Here is a 17,920-nt window from a genome sequence, read left to right on the forward strand (position 1 = left end):
GGTGGCCACGACCTGTAACTGCATCACCCTCCTGCAGGGTATCAGCAGCATTCAGGTCTCTGCTGCCCTCCGGTGGCCAATGCCTGTAACTGCACCACTGTCCTCCAGGGTCTTAGAAAATTTTGGGTCTCTCCTGCCCTCTGGTGGCCACAGCCTATAACTTCACCCCCCTTCTGCAGGGCCTTAGAATGGTTTGTGTCTCTGCTGCTCTCTGGTGGCCACCACCTGTAACTGCCTACACCCTCCTGCAGGGTCTTAGAAAAGTTGAGGTCTCTGCTGCCTTCTGGTGGTCACTGCCTGTAACAGCACTGCTTTCCTCCAGGGCCTTTGAGGGGGTGCTGGTGCCACTGCCTGTAACTGCATCACCCTCCACTGGGGTCTTAGAAAGGTTCAGATCTCTACTGCCTTCCAGTGGCTTCTGCCTGTAACTGCCTGTGCCATCCTCTAGTGGCTTGGAACCTGACAGTTTGCAGTCTGCCCATTCTTAGTACAACATACCCAGTGGATATACCAGGAGATTTATTTTAAGGAAATGAAGACTGCAATCTACAAAGGGAGCTGGGAGCTCATGTGGGAGGCAGAATTTCTACATCTTAGAAAACCTGAGTTCCTGTTGCAGGCTGTCACATGATTGGGGAGGTTCACCCAGACTCAGGCTGTGGAGAATGTTTCCTTGACTTAAAACCACAGACTGGGGCTGCTAATTCCACCACACATCTTCACAGCACACAGAATCATGTCTGATGAAGTAAATGGAAAACATAACCCGCCTGAGTTGATACAGAAAACAAACCCTCAAGGTTGGTTAATGGAAAAGATTATATCTAAAAGTAAAGTTTCAGCAAATTATGTTGTGCTGCTGACTTCCCACTCCTGCTTACAAACAAGAGAACCCCACCCTTCTGAGGGTGACTAGTGAGTGACACAGACATGATGGCTCAGGCCCCGGCTGGAGCAGTGTTGTCCCTGGTAGGCTTGTAGACTTTAGCTGCTACTACTGTGAGAATGCCTGCAGGAGTCATTAATGCAGTTGGACAGAGACGGAGACAAAGGGAGAGGGAGAGACATTGTACAAAAAGATATACTTGAGCCTGGGCATAAATAGAGCTTTTCTCCAAAATTGCAGGGAGTGAGGGATGCAAGGCTGCACAGGACAAAGCTTGCACTGCTGGCCCAAGGACAAGTGTGAAACAGTTGTGAAAGGTCAGAGTCGAGAAAGTCTGGGGGTACTACAGAGACACCAAATTCCATTTTGAGTTTTTGGGATGGGAGCAGTGTCCTCCTGGGGCTATCCCTGAGCAGTGGGGTATTTGCAGTGATTCAGTGGAGGTGTGGTCTGGAGTGGCTCCTCTCCACTCCCCACCCCAGGCTCACCAGGGGGAGAGGAGGAAGCCAGGAACTGGGCAGCCTCCAGGGGTAGGAGTTAAGATGCAGAGGGTGGGGACCAGAGTAGTGACATGGGGGTGACTGGGGAAGGGGCAATAAGAAGAAAGTCTGCTGGTTTGCAAAGTACACAGGAAGGGGGAGAGGAGAGGAGACAGAATGGACAAAGGGAATGTCTCCATAACAAGGAGGGATCTGCTCGTGCTGAAGCCTGAAGGAGCAGGTCATGGTGGAGGACCAGAGTAGATGGGCTTGTCTGCCCAAGGACCCAGAAAGATCCCAGGGGAAGGCCCTGGGGATCAGGACCAAAGGTGCCTTGAGGGGAGGCGTCCTCTGTTTTGGCACCTCTGTTCACCAAGGAGCCCTTGGCAAGGTTGGTGATGAGGGAATGAGCAACCAGTGGGGTCCTTAGAAGGGGTAGGCACCAGCCATGAAAAGGCCAGTCCTAATGGAAAGGGAGGCTCTGAGCTGGAGAAGAGAGGTGGTGGGTGGAAAACTAAAGAATGTGGAGATTCTGCTGGGCAGGACAGCCGGCCGCTATGGGGGACCAGACAGGCTGTGGGATCCCAGGTGGGGGCCCTGGAGCTGCTGTGACAAATATCCACAAAACTGGGGCTTCAACCCACAAAGATTCAGCCTCTTCTGGCTGGAGGCCAGAAGTCCAAACTCCAGAAGTCACAAGGCCACACTCTGAGGCTTCAGGTGAGGCTCCCCCACCTCTTCAAGGAGGTTCCGGGCTGGTGGCCACACCCTTGGGATATGGCCAGCTGCGCTGCAGCACCCTTCCCTGTGTTTCTGTTTGCTCGTCCTGCCAGGGTCCTGCCATCAGAGCAGAGCCCACCTCCTCCAGTAACCTCCAGCTGATGCCTGAGGTCCTGGTGGCAGCGCTGAGGTGTGAGTGGAGTGTGATGCGGGAATAGCCATGGCTGCTGGACAGACCCCTCCCCACCCTCACACAGCGAAGAGGACCAAAGCCTCAAGGGCTACTCAGTGCCTCCATGTGGGGAGTCACAGGGACACATGCCCAGGGCCCCCTGGAGAGAACGTGTCCATGATAAACAGAGAATGTGGGAAGGGGGTGTCACCATTTGGGGCTTGACTACAGGGGGGTCTAGGCTGTGCCCTGACACCTGCCACCCCACCAGGCACTGACAACTGCTGACACTGAGGAAGTACACACTGTGCCAACCCCACGGTACAGGGGAGCAGCAGGTGCCCAGAGAGGTGGGGAGAGTTGCCCCAGTTCTCAGAGCAGGCTGGGGTGGGGCTTGACCTTGAGTTTAGCTGACTCTACAGTCCCAGCTTCCCTGCGCACTTCAGCTCACCCAGCAAAGCGCTTCACTGGACAAAGCTCCAGACACACTCAGGTGAACAGGCTGGCGCTGGGTCCGGGGCTATTCTTGTTGGTCTCGGAGCCCCCTCCGCAGCACTGCCATTACCCCCAGGTTTCTACTCTCTCGGCAGAGTGCGGGGCACCTCGAGGGACAGCCCTGACAGTCAGCAGGATGTACTTGAGCTGGCACAGTTCCAAGGTGCTGTTGTATTTGCTTTTGTGCCATGTGCTATGCTGCTAACAATGAGCAGGCAGTGTCTGCTGCGCGGGGGAGCACAATAAAACGGTGGTGAAAATGCATCCGATGTTCCTGTGGGCTGATGCCCTGCCCCCTCCATCCAACTGCAAGGCCCCAGAGCCACGGCCCCAGAGCCCAGGCCCCCAGGTTTACTCTGCACTTGCTTGCCCCTACCCCTGGGGAAGGGCGGTAGCCTCCCAGAGGAGGAGCCCCAGCTCCCAGCACCCATCAACAAGGCGGGCCCAGGGCTGCACCCCAGCCAACAGCTCTAAATCCAAATGGTGCCACCTCCAGGGCCCCCCAGTGCTGCCTGGCCCACAGCACCTCCATCTGACAAAGGGGGCTCTCTGGGACCCCCTGGTCAATACCGGGCAGCGCCAGGCCTTCTAGCCCCCTGGGTGGGCAGGGCTGGGAGAGGTTGCCAGGCTGCCAGTGAGGCTCCTCCCCCAGCTGCTGTGGGAGGTCACGTTGCCCAGCAACCAGGTGGCAGCGTCCCTGGAGCCCGCAGCTGCCTGCTTCTTCCCTACCTGGGAGACTCCTGGGGCCATGTCCTCAGTTCCCAAGCCCAGGACAGCGGCCATCCTGTCACAATGAATATTGTCCTCTCCAGGTGAGTGGCCCTGTGCTGGCCTCAGCTGGCACAGAGGGGGAACCTGGGGCTTTGGGGATGTGATACACCACATGGGGTGCAGACGGGGCAGCTGAGACTGCTGCGAGGGGCAGTGATTAGGGTGCTCTCCCACCCACACCTCAAACTTGGGGGAGGACAGGACTCCGGCCAGGGAGGGTGGCAGATCTGGCATCTGTGCCCGCGGCCCTGTGGCCACCAGATTCAGAGTCTGTCCCTCCTCCCCCGATGGCCCCACCTGGAAACTCCCTCGCCGTGCCTCAAAACCCTGGAGGGCACCACCCCTCTGTGAGCCGTTCGGACCCCACTCTGTCCAGCCCCTTGAGGGGGGATGGGCGAGGGTCTGTGGGACCCTCTGGGCTTCCTACTCCTTCCTGTAACCCTCAGCTTGCTCCCTCCCCAAAGGGTCTATGAGTTTTTAAAAGCCTCAGGGTTCAGTAGAGGGAAAGGAGTCCCACCACTTGGGGAAAAGGCAGAGTGGGGAATTTGGGGGACTGGTGGGCTGATGGAGAACTCCTCTGAGCCCCAGGCCTCGCTCCAGAGTCAGCAGGGGAGGGCCGGGCTCGGAGGCTGAGGCTCATAGGTGCCCGCCGGTCTCCCGACCCTGCCCGCCCTGCCCCCCGATGCTGAGCGCCCTCAGGGCCCGGAGGAGGGCGAGGGGCAGGCGGCTTGGCCCCTGTCCTGCCCCTGAGCGGCCCCTTGTCCCCGCCTCCCCAGGGACAGCCAGGTGCGGGTGATGGAGGACACGGTGACCCACGCCGAGAGGTACTTCGGCCAGTTCTGCGCGCTGCTGGCCTCCTACACGCGCAAGACGGCCCGGCTGCGGGACAAGGCCGACAGGCTGGTCAAGCAGCTGCTGGACTTTGCCAACACTGAGAACCCTGAGATGCGGGCCGCCATGAAGAACTTCGCGGAGGACCTGGCCAAGGTGCAGGACTACCGGCAGGCCGAGGTGAGGGCCCGGGGAGCGGGCGGGACGGGCAAGCCCTGGGCCTGCTCCCATCCGTCAAGTGGGCACCGAGACGCACAGGCTAAAGGGAGGGCGAGTTACCCAGGGGAGGGAACTTAGCCAGGGGTTACCCCGGGGTGGGGGTAACCTCGCCTGGGACCTGTCAGAGTGCAGGTTCTTGGGCCCGGGTCTGAACCTACTCCTGGACTCACACGGGGGCGCGGGGCCTGGAGCACCTGGCAATGGGCTCTTTGAGGAGATGTCGGTGGGGTGGGGACGCTCCTTTACCTGCTGATCCAGATGGCGCTGGGTGCAGAGTGGGGACTTACTCAGTGTCAGCTTGGCTCATGTGCCTTGAGACTCAGTGGCCCCCCGGGACCTCCCGCCCCCCAGCAGCTCTGGGTATACAGACAGAGTCAAGGCTGGGCTGCCTCCCCCATCTCTGGCTCGGCCGGTTCCCATTTTCTATGTGTCTGTGCCCCCAGGTGGAGAGACTGGAGACCAAGGTCGTCAACCCCCTGAAACTGTACGGGGCACAGATAAAGCAGACACGGGTGAGGGGGGCCGCATGGCAGGGTGGACAGTGAGGGGGCAGCAGGGCTTGTCCCTGGGAGTCAGTCTTTCCCTGGCCTGCAGGCAGAGATCAAGAAATTCAAACGTGTCCAGAATAACGAGATCAAACAGCTGGAAAAACTGGAGAAACTGAGGCATAAGTCACCTTCAGACAGACAAATGATTGTATCCTTCCGGGAAGTGGGCCTGGGCGGCGGGGATGAGGGTGGCCATTTGTCACAGAGCCCTTTGGGCCCCCAAAGGGATACTGTCCACCGGGCTCCTTAACAGCATGGTCTGCAGTCCCAGGTGAGTGCCACAGGTCGGCCTGACCCGCATGCAGGTAATGAAGCACCTCGCAAAGGGCGGTGAGGTGAGCTTGCCCCTGGGCAGGTGTGTGTGGACCAGGACAGGTGAGTGGGAGGTGTAGGGAGAGTGGGAGGCTGCGGGCCAGGGGTCCTGGTTCTGCCCCTCTGGGTGCTAAGCAGCAGCTGGCCGAGCCACTCCCTCCAGGGCCGTTTCCTGCTGGGCTGCCTGTTCACTAGGTGGGCACTTCTGGAGGGGGCACCGAGGCTGAATAAGGTGACTTGCCCAAGGTCACACAGGAAGTTAAGTGGCAGAGTCGGAAGTCAGTGCCTGTAAGATCCAGGTCCTTCATGTGGGGCTTGGCGTGGGGTCAGCCTATCTGGGTCAATCACCCAAACACCATCCACACGTGGGATTAGTAATCACCAAAGGGGCAGAGCGGCTGGGCGCACAGTAGCTGTTTAACTCTCACAACAGCCCTGCAGAGCTGGTCTTCCTGTTGTCTCCAGGTTACAGGCAAGGCAGGTAAAGCTCAGAGACATTGAGAGACTTGTCCAAGGTCACATAGCCCAGAAGCAGGTTTGCCCAGGCGGTCCCTGCACCTTTAGTCAAGGTGCCACAAGGCCACACCTTTGATGATCAAACTGGCAAGAGGCACTGCTGACACAGGAGAGCCGGCCCCAAAGGGCAGGGGCGTTGAGAATGATCCAGAATGAAATTACCCCCAACACTTCAAACTCCCATGTCCCCTGTTCAAGGCAGAGACCAGTGTGCAAAGGGCCTCAGTCGATGCCAGCCGCACCACCCGCCAGCTGGAGGAGACGGTGGACGCCTTCCAGAAGCAGAAGCTGAAGGACCTGCAGGTAGGGGTGGCCAGTGTGGTGTGTGTGTGTGTGTGTATGCGCGAGTGCGTGTGTGTCCACTGTGAGGTTGTATGCACATGGCGTGCACATGTGTACTTGTGTATGTGTGCGTGTGTAGGCACTATGTGCGTGTGTCAGACATGAGCATGCTGTGAGTGTGCACACATGCGGGATGCGGGTATGGACGTGAGTACGGACATGTGTGCATGTGCGTGGCCTAGTGCCCACATGACTGTGGGAGCCAGGCTCGGGCACAGTTAATCCTGGCCTAATCCCTGCCTCAGGGGCAGGAGACCGGCTGCTGGGGCAGCTGTCAGCCCAGCTGGCCCGCCTGGCAGCCAGCACTCGGTAGCCCTGCCCCTCAGCTCCAGGCCCAGCTCCCCACCAAGAGAGCTTGTCAGAGTCTGTCCACACCAGGACCCCCAGGAAGAGCCAGGACATCCCCCTTGCCTCTGTCCCCTGCCCCGGCTCCAGCACCACCAGAACCTTGACCCCAGGGCCGCAGCTCTGGCCAGGGGGTTCCAGGGAATTGGGGTCCCCAGGGACTGCTCACCATGGAGATTCCTGGCCCCTCTAGGCTATTTTCCAAAATGCAACGCACATTCCAAGAACAACCTCACACAGGGGGCTCCATCCGTCCCTCCTGCAGGTCCCTGGTCTTACAGATAAAAGCCAAATCCTTCCTGAGCCTCTGCAAGCCCCAGGTGAGCCCCGCAGCCTGGTCTTGCACACGCCCCTCCCGCACAAGTGCAGCAAGCCCTTCTGGACCTCGGGGGCCTTTGCACGGCTGTGCTCTCTGCTGAGACAGCTCTGTTCTCACTGTGCACTGAGTTAACACCTCCTCCTGCTCCAGGGAAACCACTGGACCCTCAGGCCGTCTGGCCCCCGTGGGCAGGCTCAGCTCTGCTCCTGGGGGTTAGTTATCCCAGGGAGGCAAACTCACTCTGTTATTCACTTGCCAATCCAGCACTCCGTGAATACACTCCTACTCAGTGCCTGGGGCTGGGGGCACCACAGCCAGCACAGCGAGGCCCCTGGCTGCCTGCAGCCTCCTCTGTGGGGTCCTGGCACCAGGTCCAGGGCCTGGCACTTCGCTGGTACTCAGTAAATACTTGGGAGGTGAATGAGCGAACGGGCAAATGCACTCATGACTGCAAATGGCAGCTGGCACTCAAGCTTGCTCACGCAGACCGGCCGAGGGCCCCAGCAGACGGCAATCAAGCACCGACGAGCAGAGCCCCGTGGGCGGCCTCGAGCCAGACGAGGCTCCTGCTCCGGGGCCAGACGCACAGTTTAGAACGGGCGACCTTTAAGCTTCTGGGGTGAAATTGGAGGCGACGCCGACCCGAACCAGCCCCCAAGCCCTCCACATTTTCAAAGCGATAAAATACCGGCGGCCTTTAGGTCGCATTTCTGAAAAATGATCATATTTGCAAAACGGCTCTTAGAAAAGAAGGCAAGCCTTGCTTTCCTACCGTGTGCTGGCAGAGCTGGAGGCGCGTCCAGTCACCTGGAGGGCACCTAAGGCAGCAGCTGGGGCAGAGGGCGCCCCCGCGTCTCCTCCCAGGGGTCCAGGGGGGCTCCTTGAGGAGTGACGGGACCAGGGCTGCCGCGCTGACGAGATCCACGCCGTGCGAGTGGCAGCGCTTGTGCAGATGGAAGACCAAGCCTCAGAGAGCAGACTTCAGGCCTCAGGCCAGCGAGGGGCAGGAGGAGGCCTTGCCCCCCATCTTCTTCACAGTCGCTACCAGCAGTGCTGGGGGGCGGGGGTGGCAGGAGGCAGGTCTTTGCAGCCCTGGGCCCCTGTCCCCTTCCTCCTCCTCGCAGGCTGCTACGGTCCTTCCTCCGAGCCCCGAGCCCGAGCCCCACACAGGTGCTTCCCATCTTGCCTGAAGGGCTGTGCTTCCACACTGCAGGCTCCACCCCCTTCCTCCCGGCCCCTGCCCACCCTCCCCACGCCTGAGTCCTGCTGGGGCAAAGCAAAGCTGTCACCTCCACCAGGGCCCCCACACAGTATGAGTTTGTGCCAGGCCCTTGAAAAGGGGCAGGAAGGGCCACAGTGCAGGTTCTCTATGATTCTATGCAGATGGGGTGAAGGAGGAGGGAGTCCTGGGTGGGTTTTCAGGCTTTTTTTTTTTTTTTAAAGATTTATTTATTTATTTGTACAAGCACTGGGTACAGTCAGAAGCGGGAGGGTGAGAGAATTCACCAGAGCCAGAGCGGGGAACAGAACAGGCAGACTGACGAAGTACACTGCTGAGGGGAGCAGCGGGCGGCAGGAGAGGTCTGCGCACCATGTGGGACCCTCGCCCGGCGGCCGGGGATCGAACCAGTGCTGCAGAGGCTGCGGGCAGCTTCGCAACCCAGCGCTCAACCGCTGCGCCACCAGGGAGGCCCGGTTTTCAGGCTTTTATTGGGATTTGCCAGACACACAGCTGGCAGGGGTGCTGGGGGGCCGGGAGGCTGGCAGGCCTCCCAGCCCCAGCAAGTCCTCACTCTTGGCTCTCCAGCCTCTCACATTCTCTCTGCTCTTCCTTTTGTTCTGCTTCTGCTTCTACTGGCATCCCATGACGCCACCCTTAAAAGCCCAGTCTTAGCACAGGTGAATCCCATCTACCTATGCCCACACCCTACTCCAGGTGCCCGCCATCAGGCATGCATTCAGGACCGCAGGGTTCCGTCATCTATCCTAATAGCGGGAGGGCAGAAAAGCCTGATACTTTTACCTTACCCTACAGCCCTGCACACAGTAGGAGCTTATGGTAGTCCCTGCACACAGTGGGAGCTTGTGCTAGGCCCAGCACACAGCAGGAGACCCTCTGGGACCAGACAAGCAGTATTAATCTGGAAGAGCTTGCTGTGCTGGGCCAAGACAAACCATCAGATCTAGAGCAGCCAACATCTCTATCACTAAATTGTGCTGTGGGGCCTCTGGGCTAAGCAATGGCTCACCCCAACACACACTTCTCTCAAAAGATTCACTCACAGCCCATGGGTGACAGACTGAGGTTTTGCAGCCATCAAACTGTGAACACCTGTCCTGGGAGTGAAAGAAGCAGATGGTGCTAAAGAGCCCAGGGGTCAGAGCTAAGAAAATGCTCCCCCCTCACTGAGTCTTGAACATTTCTAGAACAACCCCTGTGCAGGCAGCTTTGCATGGGAATACAGTATCTGCTCAAATTATGTAGCATACTGACCTAGGCCTCCTTCCGTCCTCACCTCCCACATACCAGTTTGCCCACCATCCCGGCCACCCCAGGACTCCCCTTTGAGTGAATCCTGGCCATCCCAGGACTCTCCCCAGCCTGAATGTCAGGGTCCAAACCCGCCTCTGTGTGGGGATGTAACTTGGGCTTCCCTCTCCGTAGACAATATTTTTGGACTTCGTCACCATTGAGATGGTCTTTCATGCCAAGGCTGTGGAGGTGTATTCCAGTGCCTTCCAGACGCTGGAGAACTATGACCTAGAGAGAGATCTGGAGGTGGGGCATTCCTGTTCTCTTTGGGGTGAGGGCGGATCTGGCCTTGTCCCACCTTCCCTCCCATGACACTTCTTCCACACCTGTCCTGATCCCTCCATCCACCCTGTCCCCCCGCCCCTCCAGGACTTTAGAGCCAAGACTCGGAATGTTTGTGGGCAGCCTGACACTGCCCGGCCACTCCGCGGCACCAGCCCACCCCCGGCTGCCCCGTGGTTTCTCGTCAGCCAGGTGAGCCCTGGGGGCGGTGGGGTGGGGGTGGGGGTGTCGGCTGGCACAGAGGGTGGTGACTGGGGAGTTGGCTGCAGCAGTCCAGAGGCAGGGGTCGCTGAGAGCCTGGACCTGGAATGGGGTGCTGAGGAGAGGGCTCAACCTAGGAGGCTCGACCTGGGAGGGCTGCCCTGGCCTGACGCAGACTTTGCCTCAACTGGAATCAATAAACCAAATATCCCAATATCCCAGCGGGTTTGGGGGGTGGCTCCCTATGGAGGAGCATCCCCTGGAGGCCCCCTGTGCTGTTTCCAGGCATGCAGTGGAAGGCTTTGCCTCCCAGCTCCAAAAGTCAAGAATTCCAAGGATTTCAGCACAGCAATGTGGTGTTTTATATATAACACATCACCCAGCGAGGCTGGGAATCAGGCACATTATGTTTCTGCAGAGAGCCCTTGGGTGTTGAGCCCCGCTGGGTAAATAAAACTAAGCAGCCTCGGGCCAGTCAGGCCAGGTTGTCACTCAGTGAGTGGGGCATGAATGGGGAGCTGGCCTGTGGTGTGTGCAGTGGGGGAGGCAGGGGTGGCCTGGATTTCCTGGCTTTCTGGACAATTCTCTGGAGGAGAATTGGACCCCAGCCTGAATACCAGGGTCCAAACCCAAGCTTTGTGATCTTGGCAAAGGTCTTTAACCTACCTGTGCCTTAGGTGTCTCACCTGCAGAGGGGGGCTAATAAAGTAACCCCCTCAAAGGCTTGTGATGTTCAGTGAATGAATCTATGAGAAGCACTTAAGAAATAATATTACTATGGTGGCACCATTACTGTTACTGGCATCGATGTTGTTGCTGTGCTGATGATTCCTTTCAGAGTGCTCAGAGCACCACGCAGAGCCAGAGGAAGGAGGAGGAGGCCAGCGAGGATGACTCTGCTGAGGAGGACCCCGTGGAGGACCTGAGGGTACAGGGGCAGGGACTCCATCAATAGGATGTCTTCTGAACAGTGGGAGAAGCGGGGTCAACACAGGACGCTTGGAGAGCTCTGCTGTGCCCCACTACACGTGTCCCCTGAGTCTCAGTTTCCTCATCTGTACAAAAGGCTTAACACCACTCACCTCCCGGGTAGTGTTGCAGATCAATGTGCCTGGTGCATAGTAGGTGTTCAATAAATGTGGGACCCCTGACCCCAATCTTGCTGCTTTGCTTTCCTACCTCGTGGTGGGGACCCCGGGGTGTTACACCATGTTAATATTGAGAGCTGGGGGTCAGTCTCCCAGGTCAGCCTTAAGCCACAGAATCATCTCTCCCGTGCGTGGGAGAAGTCTGGTCAGGGTGGCAGTAGGGATCCCTTATGGGCTGAGGCAGGGTCTGCCCAGGCCCCTCTTCCAGCCCCGTGGCCTGCTGGCATCTTTGGATTCCTTGCTTTGTAGCAGCATCACCATCCTGGCCTTCCCTTCACACGGTGTCCTCACTGTGAGTGAGTCCAAATCCCCTAGTTTGCAAGAAGAGAGTCATGCAGGAGGACTCCACCCTGGTGACCTCATCCTTACACACTACATCTGCAAAGGCTGGCTCCAAATAAGGTCATGTTCTGAGCTGCTGGGAGTTAGGACTTCAACACACAACACCCAGACATCAGGTCTTGCTGTATAGGGATGACTTTGGAGGAGGAGACAGCAAAAACCTAGGGAGGTAGAGGTGTGGGGAAGGTGGAGGAAGATGCAGTCACCATGATGTCCTCATCAGCAAAGTGGGGAACACAGTATCTGCCACAAGGGGTCACGGCAGGATTAGTGTCCTCAGCACAGTGATCTGAATTGCCCCAATCCTGTTCTGCAGCACCTCCTCAGGGAAGGTGCTGGAATCCACTGGGATTCCACCAGGGAGGATAATCCACAAATAGCTAATACCTGTTTTTTCTGTCTACTGAGTAACAAAGTCACATGTCACAGACTAAATTGGGCATGACAGTCACATCTACATACTTTCTCTCTTTTCCACAAGCATATATATGTGCACACACACAAATGTATGTTTCAGCCTCAGCCGCACCTGTCCCCCTTACAGTTTCTGATGGCAATGACCTTACTTACTCTTTGTTCCTGGGCCCCCTGGTGCCTGGCACACAGTTGGTGCTGATTAAATGTGAGCTGTTTTGTGAGGCAGGAGCTATAATCAGGCTCCCCAATTACCCCAGATCCCCCAAGTTCAAGAGGCAAGGCAGCTTCAGTTCAGGAAAAGCAGGCTTCTGATTCCAGCTGGAAGGGTTTTGAGACATCCTGGAGGCTGGGGCTGGGATCCAGCCGAGTCGGGGCCATTCCCTGTACCCACCCCGCTTCCAGGGGCATGGGACCACTCAGGGCCCTCGACCTACAGCTGCCCTTCCAGAGTTTCCCACGAGACACTCATGTGCACAGAAGCCAGTTGCCCAGCCCCTGTGGGGGACGTCAGCACTTTGACCTTAGAAAAGCCACTGATGTCACTCGATAATTGCCAATTCCAGAAAAAGCAGTCACAGACCTGTGAAAACAGAAATGACAGACTGACTTTTTTTTCTTTGAAAGATAATTTATTTCAGTTCCCACCTTCTGACAATCGCAGGTGCAGGAGACAGATTCCTTCTGCACCAGGACACAGCTTTGATTTAGCACTGTTCTGAGGGCTGAGCCTAGAAACTTCCTCCACCTCAAAACATAGTTTTAGCACATGACCTAGTGGGGCCACAACTGCATGGCTCAGGAGCCCATGCCTCAGAACTGGACTTCTGGACACCAAAGGCCACGCCAGGATGCGACGCAGGCAGGTTTAGGTCCAGGAAGGACTGGGTGCAGGAGAAATCAGAGCACACAAGTGTGAACATTGCTGAAAGCCCCACACAATCCATGATTCATTACCAGGCAGTAACCGTGGGTCCTATTCTAAGTGAATAAATACATGCCCGTCGTTGCAATTTCTAGCATTTACAGTTGTTCAAATGCTTGACTTGTCTTACACGGTGGCCACAGAAATCAATGGCCCAGGCTTGCCTGAGGATCGTCCCCACTCCAAGATGCAGGGAGCAGAACTGAGCCACACTGACGCCTCCAGTGTTGGGCAGCAGGGAACCCTCCCCATGGTGGTGTGCCTCTCTGCCATTTCCGCCAGCACCACCTCTAGAACAAGGAGGGAACAGCCAGGCCCTACTGGAGAACTGGCTGCAGGCCAGAGGGATTTACCGCAGCAGCCCTCTTCCTAGTTCAAGTGCAGACCCCGGCAGGGCCACTCAGGTGGGGCTCCAGTCTGACTCTTCTTGTCAAAACCCCAGTCTGCAGGTGGAGCCAGGATCCGGGTTCTCCCAGACATACTGAGGGAGGTGGGTATGTGGGAGGGTCAGGAGAGGGGTCATCCCATGGCGCCCTGACTCTCCTGAAAATGAGTGTTTCCTTTCCAATCCTGAGAACAAGGCCCCCACTTACAACCCTTGCAGGGAGTTGGGTCTGCTCAGAGCTCATGCTGGACAACTTGGGGACACAGGCCTGCAGCAGGATGCCAGGGTACAGAGCAGAGTGTCACCCTCCCCCCCACCTTCAACACTGCACTGTATCAGACACAGGCCCAAGAATGGTAAGGGAGACCAAGGCACAGAATGAGCCCTGCCTGAGGCTCCGTGGGGTGGTCTAGTGTGTGCACTCTGGGTGTGAACAATCTAAAATAATTCATCCCCCCGTTATCCTGTGACCAGCACATTTCTGTTGCCAGACACGTGTGGGTTACGATACACTGGGAAGTCTGGTCTGGTGAACAGTTCTGCCAGGGTCCATCCAGCACTGCATGTCAGTCATTGAGGGGCACTGCCAGTCCCTTTACCCTGAAACTCAGCTGTAGGCTCTTCATGGCAAACACCTCCCAGAGTTCTAAACAATAAAGGCTTTATCAGAAAAGAAGGCCTCGGGGCTCCCCACCCAGCAGCTTCTGATGTCAAGTTGAGAAATATGACTAGCCTGAGACCATCAGCTGGCTACCTTCCTCAGTGCCCCTACCTTCTCCCTTTACCCCCCATGCTGCCCAGGGTGGTGGGCAAACTGCTTGCTGCCTGGCGGCTAAAGTTTCAGGTCACTTGCTATTAGAGTTGCTGTCACCACATGCCCATCTGACTCCTTTCTGAGAAACCAACGAGGCAGCTGCTGTGGCTCCCAGGAGGGCCTGGTCTGCCTAGGGAGGCCCCACCTCTGGTGGGCTAGACAATGCCCCTTAAAATTCCTCCGGGCTGTGAACTCAGTGCTCCCAGAGCTCAACTAACCACTCTAACAGTCTGTGGAAAAATACGCCTTGGGTCTACAGCCTCCAATTTGCACCCGTGAACCCCAGCATCTGCTGGGCCTGGAGAGGTGAGTGTAGATGCAGTGGCTTCTGCTCCAGAGAGGGACATGGACAGAGCAGGCGATACTGCCTTTGTGGGTTCACTGCTTAGCAGGCATACCCCAGGATTGGATTTGGGTACAGAACTCAGGTATCAGAATACTCTTTGTCATTTAAGAGCTCAGTCCACGTTTTTTTCTTTCACTAACAGGAAAATCGTAGTTGCTCCATTTCATTGTATAAACGAGGTGGTCAGTGCTGTGGTGTGCACGCTCAAGAGTGCACATGGCAGAAGTGATCTGCATATGAAGGTGCCCCTTGGACACCGATCAATGTGCTAAACTTGTAACAAAGGTAAGGACACACAGAGCTGCAGCTTCCACTGTCCCGCTCTCGAGGCAAGAGCTCTTAGGAATGTGACTGGGTTTGCGCACCCTCTGGCTCACTGGCCCTGGAGGACAGATGGCAGGATCTGCCCAGTGGCCTTCAGAGTGCCTGGTCTTGCACGCTCGCCCTGCTGGGGCTGTACTCTGTCTCCAGAACAAGGGAGCACTCCTTGCCCTGAGTCCCATGCCCTGGGTTCCTAGGATGTCCCTGTGCACACAGGAGGGGCCCCTCCTATATGCTGGCAGCTCCCGAGTGTACCTGCTGGCCACCAGGCACCCCTCGCAGCTGCTCGTCCAGGCTTTGGAGGGAGATGACATTCCCTAATAGAAGGCAAATCTCTGGAATACTGCAATTAATTGTTCCAAAGTTTAATTAAAAACACAATTTACAAATATTTAATATCTTCTGAAAAGCATTTCCAAGTTTAGAATGAAAAAAAATATATACATAATATGTAATCAAATGCCGTTTAGCTTCAAATCCCAACAGGTCCACACTTAACCACATCAGTCTTTTTAGGTTCTTCAAAATCTGAAAGGAAAGAGATAGCACTTCATTTGGGTTAAAGGTGCACAGTTACCACTGTAGCTTTTAAAATTATTTTGGCAAGCATGTAAAAATCTTTATTCTTTAGGCAAATGGATAAAAACCAAAGGAAGCTTATTTGAAACATAAAGAGAAACTGTCAAATGTTTCTTGCATGGGGAGCATGGACAGTCCCTTGACTCACAATGCCCCATCTCCTGGGGCCCCTGGCACATACCTGCTGTTAAATCCACGAAGTTGTTTTCTACGACAGGGGAGGGAAAGGAAATCCCCAGCGCCTTCCGCACCCCATGCATGCTCACGATGTCCCCTGGTGTTACTTGCTGTGCAAGTTCTTTAAGATTATTGGTGACTTGTTCAGCTAGAAAGAAGAAAATCACAAACAGTTCCACGTATTGAAATGTGGTCCTAACTTTAGGTAATAAAAATAAATCAAAGAAACAATAAATAACACAAAAAATAAGCCGTTGATGGTCTTCCCTCCAGTACTACCGCTCACAAGGTTTTTCCTTTAAGCACCCCAATTCTTCTCTTATGGAGACGCAACATACCAAGATGCATTTCTCTGTACGAGGGGCCCAAGAGACAGATCATGTTGGGTGGGGGCCTGGTGCTCAGCCGCTCGTTCTGGGCTTCCTGGAGCTCCCTGAGCAACCTGGTGGTTTCATCAAGTTTCCTCTGGAACACTTCAGCTTCTGCGAGGTGAGAAAAAGACCACGGAGCATAACATGCTTGTGTCTGAGCCTGCGCAGTAAACTGAGTCATATGTGCTAGGATTTTTGCTATTTATTGGATAGTCTTCTCCAAGGAGAACACCCCCACATGAAACAGCACCACAGACGTGCTTTATCACTCATTTAAGTGTGGCCGCTGAGATCTCCCTGGGTGAATGGCCAGGTTAATCTTTGCTGCGACACTGACCCTAACAGCCGCCATCATCACGTTTCCATCACGCTTTCTGGAGATACGCACCTTCAGAGTCAAAGACTTCCACTGGGGCGCCGACGCTTGTTACTGCTTTCAGCGCTGTGAGCCTGTCCTGATTATTGGAGTCTAAATGCCCCACTGGCTCGATTTCCGTAATCTGCTATTAAAAAATAAAGCATTGAGTTTGCCAAACCGTAGCAGTGTAGAATGAGAAGAACACAAACAAAATGGTTTGTGTTCACATAGGTAGCTACTCCATCTATTTATTTTGGGGTCATGACTTTGATGCCTAGAAAAGTCTTCCCAGCATACTCTTACAATGCCATTTCCAAATCCAGGCAAAAAAAGTGTCCATAAGCCTCACTTTTCATTGACTTCCAGTGTAATCAGGAGTCTCTGGCAATCTGCATCTGGCTCCTGCGGCCAACACTCCATCTCTGGAAAGTGGCGAGAGCCTGTGACTAAGCTGTGGGATACTGCTGGTGTGACCCCGCCTCATGCTTCTGAGGCTCCCCAGGCCCCTAGTGACACACACTCTTACACGACATCCTGAAGCTAAGACATTTCCTGGATCTTGGTACCCAAAGTTAGGCTGTCAGTATTGTATGGGAGAAGCCAAATCTTGAAAAGGGTAGAGTTTTATTTTTGAAATCATCAGGCTCAGTTTCCGTAACCTCAGCACTAAGTTTTAGGAACAGATCAACCCAGGTAACGGGACCAAAAGCTCACGGCTGCAGATACCCTTTGGTGCTGCATTCCAAGCTCAAACAGTGTGAACACCTGATCTTTCCACCTACACGTGGGCTGAAAAGGGTGGAGGAAAACTGTCGCTGAGGAACTTGGCACCACACATACTAAACATGTGCTGCTGCAGTTGGGCCCTCACTGCCCCACACTCGATTGTGTGTGTGTGTAGAACTGGGGTATGGGCCAGAGGTGCAGGGGGTGAGAAGATTCACCAGAGATAGAGTGGGGAACAGAGCAAGTGGATTGACTGAAATCCACTGCTGAGGGGAGCAGCGGGGAGACAGGAGAGGTCTGCTGCGCCCTGTGGCTCAGCTCCCGGGCCGGGATGGAACTCAGGCCTCAGGGTGACAGTGCTGAGACAACCCGAGGTTAAGGGAGGCCCCACACTCGTCTCTGCTCCGTACCTGGCTTCCTTTTCCCGTTCTCCAGGTCCCTTTCACTAAGCATGTGGCCTCGCTGGGTTTCTCTTTCCTTGACAACGACATGGTTTTGTAAACACCATCTACCTGCATCTTTACTTGAGCTCACACCTTCATGTTTACTTTCCCCTCACTGAAGACGATTATGTCTCTAACTCCAAATGGCCCTGCAGTTTACTGGACCCGTCCTGTTACGGTCGGAAGTGACACTCACTGGGCTCCTCTCAGCGGACTCCTATGCAGCATCTGACCTGTCACCTGTCTCCACATGCTGTGCTTTCACAGTTTTTCTGTCTTAACCCTGGGTCTTCTCCAAGGTCCTGTTGTGGTCTTTCCTAGCCTACGGTTGGTTTTGTTCACCCCACCAAAAATTCCACTTTTATGCTAACAACTTTCAGATCCACATCCACAGTCCAGATCTTGGAGTTCCAGGTCTATACCTTTAATGATGTCCCCAATTACTCACCACATCTGAAACCCAATGTAATTCTTTTCCCTGCAGAAGGTGTACTTCCTTTTCTGTATTTCTGATGGGAGGTGACAGTATGTTATCTAACTGCTGTCAACTTCAGTTCTGTTGTATTCCTTAAGCCTCTACTCTTGTCTTTTACATTGTTG

The 17,920-nt window shown here is 55.5% G+C and overlaps 2 protein-coding genes across 3 annotated transcripts in view; one reads left to right on the plus strand and one right to left on the minus strand.

Annotated features, from left to right (window-relative positions):
• Nucleotides 1-3,454: 3,454 nt before the first annotated feature.
• CIBAR2 (CBY1 interacting BAR domain containing 2) lies at nucleotides 3,455-11,110 on the plus strand. Its single transcript, XM_037515768.2, has 9 exons — nucleotides 3,455-3,564; nucleotides 4,300-4,534; nucleotides 5,017-5,085; nucleotides 5,168-5,269; nucleotides 5,387-5,392; nucleotides 6,148-6,252; nucleotides 9,621-9,734; nucleotides 9,858-9,962; nucleotides 10,810-11,110. The coding sequence occupies exons 1-9, from the start codon at nucleotides 3,545-3,547 to the stop codon at nucleotides 10,924-10,926; spliced, it is 873 nt and encodes a 290-aa protein (XP_037371665.1). The 5' UTR covers nucleotides 3,455-3,544; the 3' UTR covers nucleotides 10,927-11,110.
• Nucleotides 11,111-15,020: 3,910 nt separating this feature from the next.
• BRD7 (bromodomain containing 7) overlaps nucleotides 15,021-17,920 on the minus strand; it is a 32,298-nt gene continuing 29,398 nt past the window's right edge. Inside the window, exons 14-17 of one of the 2 annotated variants that reach the window (XM_037515770.2) lie at nucleotides 16,182-16,293; nucleotides 15,761-15,904; nucleotides 15,427-15,570; nucleotides 15,021-15,194 (exon numbers count right to left, since the gene is read on the minus strand). In XM_037515770.2, the coding sequence (XP_037371667.1) occupies nucleotides 15,139-15,194; nucleotides 15,427-15,570; nucleotides 15,761-15,904; nucleotides 16,182-16,293 (456 nt within the window). In that variant the 3' untranslated portion in view covers nucleotides 15,021-15,138. Of the gene's footprint in view, nucleotides 15,195-15,426; nucleotides 15,571-15,760; nucleotides 15,905-16,181; nucleotides 16,297-17,920 lie in introns of both variants that reach the window. The other variant, XM_037515769.2, reaches the window with a different exon arrangement.

The sequence above is a fragment of the Talpa occidentalis genome, unplaced genomic scaffold (assembly GCF_014898055.3).
Source record: "Talpa occidentalis isolate TD23 unplaced genomic scaffold, MPIMG_talOcc4v2.1 talOcc4.17, whole genome shotgun sequence".
Taxonomy (NCBI): Eukaryota; Metazoa; Chordata; class Mammalia; order Eulipotyphla; family Talpidae; genus Talpa; species Talpa occidentalis.